We start from the raw sequence: 14,898 nt of genomic DNA on the forward strand, positions 1-14,898 counted from the left end.
TGTAATGGTACTTAAAGCCCAGGATCAAATACGTCTTCAGATTTCAGCATGTAGGAGGACACTATTAAGCAATGAAAACCCACAGAGGAAGTCCCAAGATAGCTTACTTTCCCTTCCTAATAGGATTAACTTTCTTAAATTTGGTTATGCATCTGCCAAATTCAGGCAGTTAGCACAGGAGAGAGACGGCTTTTCACGTTCAGTGACATCTTCGAGTAGCCATGGTCTTCGAGAACGCATTAATGGGGTTTTTGCACGGAGGATTGATTGGACTTCGCTCATGAAAATGGGCAAAGAATGGATCCAGAACCCAATGAACATGGCTCTTTCTGTGTGGATCATGTGTGTTGCTATCTCAGGGGCAATTTTTTTCCTAGTCATGACTGGGATGTTGGACCATGCACTACCTAAGAAGTCCCAGAGAGATGTATGGTTTGAAGTCAATAATCAAATTCTCAATGCACTCTCTGCTCTCATGTGTCTGTACCAACACCCAAAGCGGTTTTATGACCTTGTACTTCTCTGTAGATGGAATCCAAAAGACATTTCTAGACTCATAAAGATCTACTGCAAGAATGGGACTTACAAGCCTCATGAGTGGGCGCATATGATGGTGGTGGCTTTACTCAATCTTAACTGTTTTGCTCAATATGCACTTTGTGGTCTTAACTTAGGATATAGGAGATCAGAGAGACCAGCCATAGGAGTTGGGATATGCATTTCTGTTGCAATAGCTGCACCTGCAGCTGCTGGTGTATACTCCAATCTTAGTCCCCTTGGGAAGGATTACGAGTCTGAAATAGACGAGGAAGCACAGATGCAGATTTCCGCTGGTTAAAGGCCAGGGAAGTTGAGGCCAAATTCATTAGAGATGAACAAAGAATTATTGAGACTAGACCACAGTGGAGTGGAGGGATACTTGATTTTTGGGATGATATTTCTATAGCATATCTATCGCTTTTCTGTTCTTTTTGTGTAGAAAGAATTCATAATCATCCGGAATATGGAGAGACTCGGACTTGGGAACATGCGTGTATGTTCACATTTTAACTTTTCTCCACTTTTGCTTGGCCCCTTTTTGGATTTTCAACATGGCTGCTGTTAATATTGATAATGAGACTGTCAGAGAAGCACTAGGCATTACTAGAATTATTCTTTGTGCATTTGGATTACTATACGGTGGCTTTTGGAGGATTCAAATGAGAAAGAGATTCAATTTGCTAGCTTACACATTTTGCTTTGGTGAGCCAGCTGTTTCTGATTGCACTTTGTGGTTATGTTGTTGTTGGTGCTCTCTTGCTCAGGAAGTTCGAGCTGGGAATTCTTATGATATTATCGAAGATAAGTTCTGTCAGAAGCAAATGGACTGCAGTAACAAGATGCCACACATTCACCTTTCCCCTGCAGAGATGGTTCAAACCCAAGTTCTCCACTTGGAAACAACTCTAGCCCATCCAAGTTTACGATATCTAATTCTCCAAGCCCGAGCACAGATTCAAAGGGGTATAACACGCCTAGTAGGCAGCTTCTTATGGTGAAAGAAGAGTCTTCTAGAGGAGTTAAGGATGAAACTATGACTCCACCTGCGCCATAATTGATAGAAAGAGAAGCCAATTCAGCTGGAAAAGAACATATATAGCATTTGTATTTTGTAATTAATTGACGAGGTGGGTTTTGAAAACTATTACATGTATTGTTAGTGTAGTATGTTGAAATGCAATAGATATCCCTGTCTCTCTCTCTTTCTCTCTCTGTTTTTTACATGCAAGTTTGCCTCGTACAAGTGTTTTTATTCTGAACACCATTGCTTTTGATATGGCTTCAAAATCCTGTCCATAGTTTGATCAAACTACGAAGAAAATATTTCCAAAAACAATTATTTTCTGATAGCAACGGTCTACAAAGTTGTGATTAGGTTCTTTGAAATGAAATGACTTCTATGTGCTTCATTTGATTGCAACTTTCTAAGTTTTTAGACCGGGATTCCGTGACCCAGCATTTTTTTTTCCCGATGAGTTTCTTGCGCAATACTTGGTCTGCTTAATTTGTTTGCTGACGGCTTGTGTTAGATTTACTATAGGGATGTGGGAATAGAAGTAGGTTAGGGCACCTAGTTTGACTGCATGAGTTAAGGTGGTGAAAAAAGACAGATACTGGCACATATCGATGGCACCTGGCTCCACTCTGCGAGACACTTTTTAGACTACAAAAATTCTTGGAAAAGATTTTTAAACTTCCATCAACCTAGTTTGTTTTTTTTCTTTGATAAATTAGCAATCCATTCAGAAAAAATAAATAGAGAGAGAAGAGGATAAATACCACTGAGAATAAGAGTTTCTGAACCAAGGAAAAGAAAATACTCAAATCATCCGTCAAGGAAAGGTACCCCTTTGGTATTTTGTTAGATCCATACTATATAAGATGCAGTGATTATACGTTTTGACTCACTCAAGCCCCTTTCTGCATAACTTAAATCGTTTTATGTTCCTTATACACACCCGATTTTATCAGCGTTCTTTTTTGTTTTTGTTTTTCCTGTGAATTGTGATTCTCTTTCTAATTCTTTTCTGTTTCGGATTGTTCTTTAATCATCGTTCAATACAAGTATTGTATCTGACACTATTTGATTCCAGTTGCTGGTTAATTGGCAATTACAATTCATACTCTAATTAACGCCCGTCTTCTTGGACACTGATAGGGCTGGAGGTCCACAGGGGAGAAATGAGAAGTCCAACTGTGGCAGGAATTGTTCTGTTACTTGTTTGAGACTGTAACCGCGTGTTTAGTGTTCGTAAGGAGATATTCAATGTTAGCTATTCCTTCTCATTATTGCATAGCACAAACATGAATATACATAGAGAAGGAGAGTAGTGGTTACTTTGTCATATAATCACAGGGGTCATTAAATTATCGGTGGTATTGGTTTCTCGCATGGGTGACGATCGCGGCCAAGATTCCAAGCTGTCAATTTATGTGCCTGTAATGGGGCATGTTAAGCAATATTATGAACCTGTAATGCCATGAGAGTCAAGAGTACACTGCTCACTTTATTATTGACGTCGATAACTTGCATTCAAAGTGATCACGGCCGTGCACCTGTAAGACCAGCTTTTTCATTGAGTGGTATTGCATACACAGAGAACCGGGCTCAGGCTGCATAATCCTAGTTCATAATTCTGCCGTGAGTATTCTGCTTTGCAAATTTAAGATCGTATATATGATGTGTTAATGTCCTGTCCATTCCCAGAAAATTATAGCAGTGGGACTATCTCCATGCTTGAGGACCTCGTGGAGAACACTAGCTAGACAGGGTTTAGCAAAGGGTCTGTTTGGCTGGAAATTGATACTATTGTAACTCCAGGTCTCTTTCCATTCTGCAGAGTACAGACCTGTTCACCACCAATTTTTTAATTGCCGTAACAACATTATGTGCGGTCCCCTTTAATGGTAATGCCTTGACATTATATGAAAAGAACAGGAAATAGTTTGGTGTTAGAGCTTCCTCTTAACATAATACTATAGAGTAAGAAAGATAGTGTCATGGTGGTCAAATGAAATTCATACTGAAAGGGGAAGCCGAATTTTATATGAGGTGGATGATTGTGGTTTCAAACTCTTCTTTCATGACAGAAAGTGGACTCCATGTAATGCCATTCTCCAGAAAAAGAGGAGCGAAATGGAGAAATGTGTCCCCAAGGGGTGTAGCGTGGTGGCAAAGGGCTTGAGATCTGCACAGCAGGTCTCGAGTTCGAGTCAGGGCGTGCACCTCTTGTAAGAGCCTGGGACAGCCGGGGTTTTACTCACTCACCTGGGCCCACAAAGTGCGCTTTCCGGGAGGTGGGGTTTTCCTCGAATCCAAAAAAAAAAAAAAAAAAAAAAAAGAAATGGAGAAATGTGGATACATTTGAAAATAATTCTTTAGAAGAATTATTTTTTAAGCAAAACTTTTAATTTCCAAGATGAAGTCACCTGCAATTGATTCGGAAAGGTGATTGAGAAAAGAAAGATATTATTTGAATCAAGAACCCCCACTGTCTTATAGAAAATTATACCATGCTTGTCCTTACCGAACATAGGAACATAGTATGCTTGTTAGTGTTATGTGGGTGGTTCAATGATTAAAGGAAAGAAACCTATCGCTTTTGTCACTCACACCAACTTTCTTGTTGTTTAACTGGTTATTGCTTGCTTCTTGAATCTTGTCCCTCGATGAAAAGGGTCATTTCTTGAATGACTATGTTAAATTCACCCCATGAATGCATAAGCAGACAGTAACAGAGAAAGATTACCAAAGCATGCGTTGGTTCTTGTTTCAAACTTTTTCATATTTTACTCCGTTGTCTGTTTTGCTTTTGATTTTTTTGTTATGTTGCATCTGTATTGTATACGCGTGTCTTGCCATGCAGGAAAGACGGTGTAATGGAGTAGTAGGTTGATTGGTCACACAAATTGACAACAAGATCCGGTGAAGGTTATATCAGCAGAACACGTACTCCAAATTAGCTTTTTGATGATGGTATACGAGGAGAATGGCCGGAGGTCAGTACAGGAAAGGCTACCGGAAGCTCTTCATGGCTCCACGCGTATTCGAAAGGACATCAATGCTTTTTTGTCTCAGGTAAACAGGGTGGTAGGGGCAAGTAGCAAGCACCAACCAGGTTTCTGCTATGCCAGAACTGAACAGAGTGGATTGAAATGCATGCATACTGTTGCTTTCACTAATCAAAGGTGACTTCCCACAATGCAGCACTAATTACTCGATCCCGCGAAAGGGATTTTGATTATAAGCACGTATATTTGCAAGGTTGCAAATTTTCGAGATCATCTCAATACATCTAAATCAGCAATAAATTAGTGTCAATCTTTAAAAGTGGAGATCATTTTTCTTCTTAATTATTAATTTTTTAAATTTTTTTTTTAAAATACATTAAAATAATATATCTTTTTATTTTTAAAAAATTATTTTAATATCAACCCATCAAAACAATCTAAAATTATATAAAAAAATTAATTTAAAACAAAAATATTCAAAATTTACTCAAACATGTTTGTAACACAATACCAAACCGGAGCTTCCATCGCCACTTGGGTATCTATTTTGTCTGTTTGGGATTGTAGTAATGATGGCGGGTAAAAATATTTTTCACTTAGAAATGTATTAAAATAGAATTTTTTTATTTTTAAAAATTATTTTTAATATTAATACATCAAAACGATCTGAAAATATAAAAATTTTATTTTAAATAAAAAAAATAAAAACACGATTTGGACAGCTTTCCAAACACTCCCGATCCTTTTCTTCTACTGATTTTTTCCTTTCCTCTTGATTCCATATCTCTTGTTAGATAGTGAGGCCATGAGATCCCTGCTAGGTGCCTAGCACTGTTAACTGGTCTTCCTGACGATGATATCATCAGGTGAGTTTTCATAAACCTAGATCAAATATATTTTCTAATCGATTCATGTTAATAGTCTATTAAGATTTTTGATCGATAAATAAATACTTGCCAACTATACTAAACTCTCAGGCATGCTCTCTGGTAAATTTAATCTTTAGCAATAATATCAAGATATGATGGCTACTAGAAGCTTATATAATTGTTAATTTCAGACTCGCGGGATTAATTGAAATACACGCAAATTAACCAAACATTCATGTTAATAAAAAATATATATAAAAATAGGCACGTGTGTTAATCCATTAAAAAGAGCAGCATCTCTTCGTAAAACAGTCTCCACGCCAAATGGCCTACTCTCCTCATCGGAACAAGCGAGTGCCATCGATTAGCTTGCAAAACCTGTTGGAACATGAACACCCACTTGGACATTGTCTACTCTAATCCTGTTCTTTGAAAGCGATTTGAGTTTTTAAGGACTGGAACGTATATACAATATAAAATCTGGCCTCTTAATCTCAATCCTAAAAAACCTAATTTCATTTTGCTTTATGGACAAGGGAGGGTGGTTTGCCCTTGAAAAAGGCATTGAACAGTGATGCACGTCTTCTTCAAAGCATTGTGCTTGAGCTTTCTTTTCATTTCAGGAGAGGTGTCTTTTTCAACGATGGGCAAATCAAAGCGCAATGCTGTCTATGCACACCGATTGATAAAGCTCTTCGCATCTCCCATCATGGGCAAACCAGTTGATAAGATAAAATCATGAAAAAAATAATAATTTCAAAGTTCGTGGTCTTTTGGGTGGCCCATATGCCATTAGAATTACAAACTACTGAAATGAAATTAATCGTAGCCCTTTTTCAGTGCCTTTTTCAAAATCCATTTCTCGCAGACTACTGAAAAGTTGGTTGGTCAAAAAGTTCCATCCTCCCATGGTATAATCCAAACTAGTCTTCCTCGCGTTGATGAGTAGCGTGCAACCTCCCTTATCAGGGCAACTTTGGACCCCTTGGTTCAGTATATTAGACACGGTGGAAAAATGAATTTTTTATTTATTTTTAAATTATTTTAACGTTATGATGATAAAAATAAATAAATTTTATTTTTAAAAATTAAAATTTAAGTCAACTAGAATTAACCTACTAACCTTGTGGCTATGAGAATATAATTAAAATAACCCTACAAAAAGAAAAGTAAGGAAAAAAAACACAAAGATCAACTCTAAAAAAAATTAACGTTGAAAGATGAAATTTAAAAAAATATATATAAAAAACATAAAAATAACCAAAACTTACCAATTTTAAATTTTAAAACTCGTGACTATAGTCATGAGGTTAGGATTGACCGTATAGAAAATAAACCTTAAAAAACCAACGAAGCAAGACTCTTAATAAAAAAAATGTTGAGGTACAAAGCTGAAAAAAAAATTAAAGTTAACTCGTTAATCTTCCGACCATTGATATAAAATTTGAATGATGTTATAGAAAGAAATATGAAAAGAAAAATATGAAGACCAATTTTAAAAATCAAATATTTAAAGATAAAATTAAAAAAAATAATTTTATAAAAAATTTAAAAAAATCCAAAGTCAACTCGTGTTGACTTTCAAAACTTATGGCCTAGTAAAAAAATAATGGATGAAATTAAAATAGATGTAACAAAATAAAGATCTATAACAAATTAAATACCAGCAAAAAAGGATGTTGTCAAAATTAACAAATTTTAGCTAGTGAAATGATATAAAAATATCAAAAAAAAAGAATTAAGTCTGATTAAAAAAAGAAGAAGATAAAACCTAATTATTGAAGATGAAAATGAATAAAAAAAATCAATTAAAAAAAGATAAAAATAAATATGAATAAAAAAATAAAAATTAAACTGGATATGAAATATAAATGGCAGGATACTCTCATATTTTGACCAATTATTTTTTTATTAATATTCTATATCTAAGTTCTTAAATCAACTTAATTATATATATATAAAAAAATCTCTAAAATGAAACTTTATTCCAGTAACTTGCCAGGACACCTTAGGAAATTAATCGTGCTTGAGAAATGAAATGTCTAAAAGGTCTCTCTCTCGATAAAAGTTAATATTTGTTTACTTATAATGCTAATTAAGTCATTTGGCTATTTATAATGAAAGGTAAAAATTAAGCTTGTCTATAATTAATTTGCATGTCCCGTGAAAAATTAAATCACCCATTAATTGTTCTCTGCTAAAATACTTTACCCCCATGTTTTAGTTTCTTGTTGATTAATAATAATTAATTAATATAAAAACAATCCCTCACAAAGTCGATAGCGTAAAATACCAAAAACACTTGTCTTTAGCTACTTAAATTCCAATCAAAGGTCAAAAAAGTTGGCTCCACTAATCTGTCTTCACCGCTTATTTGTCCTCGCCTCCTCGGCGCGTCCAAGAATACAGACAAGCCCCAAGAATCCTCCACAACCCTTTCTCCAATCCTTTAACGCCACGTCATCTCTAACCATCATATTTCAAAACTTACATTTTAACCCCTACAGATTCCGGGATATTTCATTTCGGCTTTTATCGTATCAATTATTTCAGTATCGATCTTGAAGTCTTATATAAAACTATCCTTATGGTTTACACACACACACACACGTGGCTAACAATTGTTAACATGATTTTTATTAAAGTTCACTCAGCCTCATATTCTTTTATCAAACATATTATAACATTTCATATTTTTATACTTTAATATAATGTATAAAACATCCCAGAAACCATACAACCAAACACTCATCGAGTGTAAACAATATTTCCTTTGAAATCACCAAAGCACCCTCGAGAAATAATACGATGACAAAATTATCCTCAGAAGCCCACCGAGCATGAAAACACAGAATCATAACCCAATCCATGCCCCTCTATATAACGCTCCCCTCTCCCAAATAGAAACTCCACCAGTTCTCATTTCTCTGGTAGCTATTTCTTCTAGACACATCTACCTCTATCTAGAACTTGTCTGTCTTTCTCTTTCTTTCTTATTTGTCTAACAGGTACTGTCAAAGCTTTCCAAGAACTGGCTAACTCACAAGAAATTCTGGCAGAAATCACTGAACCAAAGCCACCAACATCATCAAGAAAGAACCAAGAAGTGGTTCTTGCTTTCTATGAAGCCTTAAAGTCACGTGACGTGGACACGGTACACAAGATCCTAGCCCACGATCTTGAATGGTGGTTCCATGGCCCGCCGTCTCACCAGTTTCTGATGCGCCTTCTCACTGGTGAGCAAAAAGACAACGACGTGCCGTTCGAGTTCTCGCCTATTTCCATCACCTCTTTCGGAAACATTGTGGTTGTTGAAGGGTGTGATACCAGTCGTTCCATTTCCTGGGTGCACGCTTGGACTGTTACGGATGGGGTAATTACCCAGGTTAGAGAGTACTTCAATACCTCTCTTACTGTTACTCGTCTTGGAAACCAATCACAGCCGTCTGATTTTAAGTCCAAGTCAAAGTCATCATCAACTACTGAGATTTCTCCTGTGCATTGCCCATCCGTCTGGGAGAGTAGTCTCTCCAACCGGATCGGTAAGTCCGTTCCGGGTTTGGTTCTGGCTATTTGAGTGGACTCTGATCAGGTGCATCCGGACGTATTGTAATATACTCGTGGTTTGGAATAAATAGGGTGCGCACGTGTGTTTTGTTTGTGAAAGAGAGATGTGAATCATCGTCACTTGGGTCCTGTCTGGTTTGTTTTACTGGTCTGGTTGTCGTTTTTCGTTTGGTTTTGATTGTTAAAGTTGTAAGAGTGAAAGTAGTTAGAGCCAGCCAAGATGGGGAGACCTCTTCGGTTAACGCTACATGTCCCTGTTATTCGGTATTTTCATTGCTCAATAAAGATGTGGTATTGTGGTGATGATGATGATGATGATCTTTTTTCTTCTTCTAATTTTAATTTACTGGATGCGCCCTCGCTTTTTACCGTTTTACCAAAATTGTGGCAACAGTATTAAATAACTTGTGCACTGAGCAGTGAGCACTGCTTTTAAAATATATAATTAGAGAAAAATATTAAATTACCGATAAATGTTAAATTTAATGAAGATGGAGAACGGACAAGATTTTGATGAAGTTAGAGAACCCAGGGCAGGAGCACGTGTCACTCTGGAGCCCCGTGGAGTGTTTGAAGGTTTTGGTCAGCATTATTGGGTGGAGCGGGAACAGGGCTCCATACCATTTAGGTCTACACTCTGTTATTCCAAGTTTCCAACACCATCATTTATGGTAAAAAAAAAAAAAAAAAACTAAAATAGCTTGGCTGGACATGTATTTTAATTACTCTTTAGTTTTAATTTCTATAAAAAATCATTTTATTTTTTTATTTCAAAACAATAACAAGGAGAAAAGAAATACTACACCATAACAATAACAATAATAAATATTTTAAGGATTTTATTTTATCTTCAATGTTTGGTTCATATTTTGTACTTCACAGTATATGATTTATTAAATAATATATTTTGAAATATATAAATTTAAAAGGGGATTAATATGTATAATTGCCGTATTTTTTTTCATAATATGTATCTTTAATGGCGAAGCGATTGCATTAAAACAAGACTAAAATATAAAATATTAGTAATAATTCATATATAGCATGTGATATTTTTTTTTTCTTGGTAAACAGCACATTTCTTGTGGCGTTATAATTATTAACTTAGCGACCTTGTCTTGCCAGGTGAACGGCCCAGATTAGATCCTTATAGGTGATACTTTCAAACAGCACGGTGAGAGTAGGTTCATCGTAGCATCAGCGTGCACAGCCCTATCGAACCAATCATTTTGATGGAAGGTGTGCGAACTACATTATCAAAATAGTTTGTTTTTTTCGTTTGGGGATCACATAATCGAATCAATTTTGATCACATGAAAAGGAGCGACCAACAGAAGAAGTGGGTACGTTCTCAATTGATAATAATTACAAAACAAACCAAAAGAAGTGCGTCCTCATATGGGATCATCGTGGGGACTAACATGGTAACTTTTTCTCGAGGTGGGACAGCGGTCGGGTGTCCATGGGACCTTGGACTCTTCCCACTTTCCCAGCTAGCCCTCCGCTTCCTTCATCCTAGCTGCGCCGGAATAAGCTACCCCTTGGTTAATCATGCATATGAGATTCTTATACACTAATTGTAGGTTTGAATTTGAATTTCTAACTTGTATTTTATTAAAATTTATTTTTTCTAGTATTTTTATATTGATTTGATGTATTGATATTAAAAATAAATTTTAAAAATATAAAAAAATTAATATTTTTTTTAAAAAAACACTTCTAAGCATTCATTAAGAGATTTATTGTATTATAACTCTACAAGTGTTCATGATAAGTTTTATTAAAAAAAAAAAAAGATAAAGAAAGAAGATTGAATGGCTTTTAATAATTATCCTAAAGACATTCACGATCCAAAAAACAAACAGAAATAACAAAAGCGATCGAGCAAGGGAACTCGGACAACTTTCTATTAATATTTAATATCATGCACCGACTCTGGAACGGGAGGGCCTGTCGCTTTTGTTGTGCATTATTTGGGTCACATATGATGGTGTGCCAGAACTCCCACCCTCCCCTTTATTTTTATTCCTGTCACGATGTTATCGAGGTACATGAACGTGGACATGAATATTATAAATCAAAGGAAACGGAGATTAAGCGGGCAATTACTTGGGTTTTTTATCCTTAATCTTAATAATTAATCACGAGTTGTTTTTAATTAGAAATCGTTAACGATGAATCGCTGATAACACCCAATCCATACATGTTTCTAAGTCTGACGCTCAAATTCGATATGGCACCTATCTGATCCTATGGGCCAGGAATCTACAAAAATTCACTTGTTTTGCTGTTGGGAGATGAGGACAACCAATCTGTTTCAATTGATTTAACTAGTAGATGAATTTGGTGTGATAATTCTAACGCTCGATCAAATCCAATTTCATTGAACGAGTACTAGTGTCTCCGACAATTATTTTTTTTAGAGTATGTTCTGAGTGCGGTTAAATTACACTTATAAAAAATCTTGATTTTTTTATTTTAAATTATTTTTTTAATTATTTTGATGTACAAATATACTTAAAAAATTAAAAATATATTTTAATGTATTTTCAAATATAAAACACTTTGAAATATAACATGTAACACATTTCTAAATAAATTATTACTTGGTAACCATGTAAATAATACGAAGGTAGGATTATGATGGCTCTTTGATTAAAGTTTTCATTACTCCCCAAATAAATTTTGAATACTAAACATGATAAATATATAGAAATATATATTAGAAATATATTAAAATAATATTTTATTATTTTTAAAAAATTATTTTTGATATTAGTATAATATCAAAACGATATAAAAAAATATAAAAAAATTTAAATGATTTATTTTAAAATTCTATTTAAAACACAATTCTAAATAGGGCAGAAGTGCAATTGTGATAGAAACAAAAGCAGGAAGGAAAGATAAGGCGGGGAATGTTGGCCAACATGAGCAGTGTCCAGAGAACAATTTCGTTTTTGATTCCAGTGTGCTGAGATCCTTTATGCAGAATATCAATATTCCCCATACTGATTTTGACAGTACTTCCTGCTGATATGCGACTCCGAATATGCCCACCATTTCATATACTTGCATGATCGATTAGTGCAAAAATCTCTCCATCTTGATTCGATATCATGATAAGAAGACCAACATGATGGGATATGATTTCTTTTGTAGCTTTAGAACCAGTTGAATAAATAACCGAACCAAACAAAAGTCGACTCGACAATGCCAAATTAAAATTAAAAACAAAAAAAAACATGCAGAAACTAGTCTTTGCTTTGAGATGCTGGTGGTGCCCTTCTGCCTTAGTGCCCTTTTGCTAGAATCCATCCACTTTTCTTCAAAAAAACAACGTCGGGATTTGTCCTGGTCGGAGGAGAGAGGGGGTAAGTCTTGCGTTGATAGCTTGCAGCAAACATGGATACGCGAGGAATTTGGGATTGTGTTATGATTATTTTTAAAATATTTTTATTTGAAAATATATAAAAATAATATATATATTTTATTTTTAAAAATTCATTTTTCACGTATCAAAACGATACTAAAATACTAAAAAAACATTAATTCCAAATAAAAAAATTTAAAATCTTATAAAATATAGTTTGTACCGAAAAAACAAACACCTCTAAAATAATATAATATTCTCTTCGAAAGTTTTTTTTTCTTTTCTTTTTGGTTAAATCACAGTCGGAACTGGTTGTCACATTCATATCAAATGTTACACGTATGATGAATACAATGTGCTTGCAAACAAGATAAGCATGGCCACTTCAATGGTGGAGGAAAATGTAAGCCCATGAAATTACTATGTTTGGTTGTTTTCTTTAATTTTCACACCAATCTTGTCCTGTCATTTTCGGTGCCTTTTTTTATCCTTTTTAATTGGTTACAGAAGCTTTTGATTAAATCAATGGTTAATTGACAAAATTTGTAGTTTTCTCTCTTCTTCTATGTATCTTGGACACAAGTAGCAGAGAATTTTTCGTTGTTACTTCGACTTTACACGGAACATCGTTGAAATATCATCTTTACACTGAAGGAGTGTCAATCCGAATTGTCAGTTGGCAGAAGTATTCGCTTTGGATCACCAGGAGGGGGAAGTGAGTAGATTTAGGATAGATTAAAAATATTAATTTAAAATAAAATACAAATTAATTTTTTAAAAAACATAAAAAATAAATATTCCAATTTTGATGGGAAGGAGATATTAAATTAAATTAGTATTAAACAAATGGTGTCGGCCGTGTTTGACTAAGGCATCGTTTGGCGTTGTGTTTGTAATTGCGTTTCATCAAAATTTAAATTTTTTTGTTTTTGCTAAAATTGAGTGCGGTTTATACTTTTTGGATCGTTTTGATGTGCTGATATCAAAAATAATTTTTAAAAAATAAAAAAACATCATTGGCATGCATTTCAGTATGAAAAGTTATTTAAAAAACACCTACAACCACACTATCAAACACGCTCTAAGCCCACATGCCACAGACTGTAACCACAATTTAAAGCCCTTTACTCATGTTTTTTTTTCTTAAAATTAATTATTCGGTAACTTTTTTAAAGAATGATTTACCTATCCCTTCGGTTTTGTTAATTTGTACGCGTTGCCGCTAATAATAAGGTGCGGGTTTTCATCGCCGAGCAAGATTTTTGCGCAAGCATTTTGGCCATTTACGATTCGATAGTTTCGGGGCTTCTACTCTTTAACATAATTTATATCTCAATGCTTGAATTTAGACTCGGAAGTTACACGAATCCAAAGCTATAATACACAGCTAAACTCGTTCGGATGCGGTTTTTTATCTGGATCCGATTGTAGCAGGTGTTCTAATGATAGAGGTGATTATTTTCAGTTCGGTTTGATTTTTATCTAAAAATAATTAAATCAGATTTAAAAAAAACTAAAACTTGTTTAAAACGACCGGTTTCGAATCAGTTCGGTTATTCCATTGCAATATTAAACCTGATATACTTCTTACAAATTACAGGACAAAACATATATTCATTAAATAAAAACATGTTTTTATTAATATTTATGTCCTAAAAACTGGTCTAGTTATTATCATCATATGCAATATGCAACCCATAAAATTTCAAATTAGAATAATTTTTGCATTGATATGTTATAACTCCGGATCTTTATTATTAAGTAGTTTAAAATCATGGATAACATGTATATTAGTCATCTTATTTTTGCGTAGACAAACTCATTTGAGTTCAATGTTAAATAGATAGTTTTGAACCTAAGAGAAGTCATCTTTTTCTCAAAAAAAAAAAAAAACCTCTGTATTCTTCTTTTTACTCAACTCTAAATATTCTCTACAACTAATAACGTATATGCACGAGCTCACAAGGCTCCTTCCTATCTCCTACCCAAACAGGTTAGATATTAAAGGGCACCCGACCTTTTCAAAAGACTTATTTTGCAAGTGTCCTAGCGATCTAAATCCAGTATTTTACGCCTTCTAATTTATAACAACCATGAGAAAACCATAATTTTTTAAAGGTTTCTAATAACCTCATCACGTTGATTTCTTCAGGACAAAAAAAGGTAAGGGGAACAATCTTTGGAAAGAGTCTTTCGAGACCTGCGTATTAATCCTTTTGTTCCCGTTCAAACTGGCGAGAGCGATCTTCCCGTTCAAACATGATAATTATGAAAGGTCACAATTAAGCAGCGGCTATGGAAGCAACGACTTGACAAGGAATCATTCACTGTCCATGTGATTTTCTCGGAGAAAATGGGGTCTGCGGGCATTTTCATGATAGATGGATCCAGTTTTACACGAGAAGATACGATTGCTATATCTAATAATTTCTTTGATTTGACAACAATAGATTAAAAGTAACTTCCATTAATATACTCAAGTCCTTACGAGTACAGAGATAATACAAGGAAATAAAATAAAAGCTTAACAAACATCAG

General features: G+C 34.5%; 1 protein-coding gene and 1 pseudogene across 1 annotated transcript; both read left to right on the top strand.

The window, feature by feature from the left end:
• The first annotated feature begins 4 nt into the window (after positions 1–4).
• On the top strand, positions 5–1,538 carry LOC133705313 (uncharacterized; annotated as a pseudogene).
• A 6,779-nt stretch (positions 1,539–8,317) lies between these two features.
• Positions 8,318–9,290, top strand: LOC133704387 (wound-induced protein 1). The gene has a single exon (XM_062129196.1). The coding sequence runs from the start codon at positions 8,641–8,643 to the stop codon at positions 8,995–8,997; it is 357 nt and encodes a 118-aa protein (XP_061985180.1). The 5' UTR covers positions 8,318–8,640; the 3' UTR covers positions 8,998–9,290.
• Positions 9,291–14,898: the final 5,608 nt, after the last annotated feature.

This window comes from Populus nigra, chromosome 10 (genome assembly GCF_951802175.1).
Source record: "Populus nigra chromosome 10, ddPopNigr1.1, whole genome shotgun sequence".
NCBI lineage: Eukaryota > Viridiplantae > Streptophyta > Magnoliopsida > Malpighiales > Salicaceae > Populus > Populus nigra.

Coding starts and splice junctions, on each gene's coding strand:
- LOC133704387 (XM_062129196.1), top strand. CDS start 8,641: ATGCGCCTTCTCACTGGTGAGCAAAAAGACAACGACGTGCCGTTCGAG.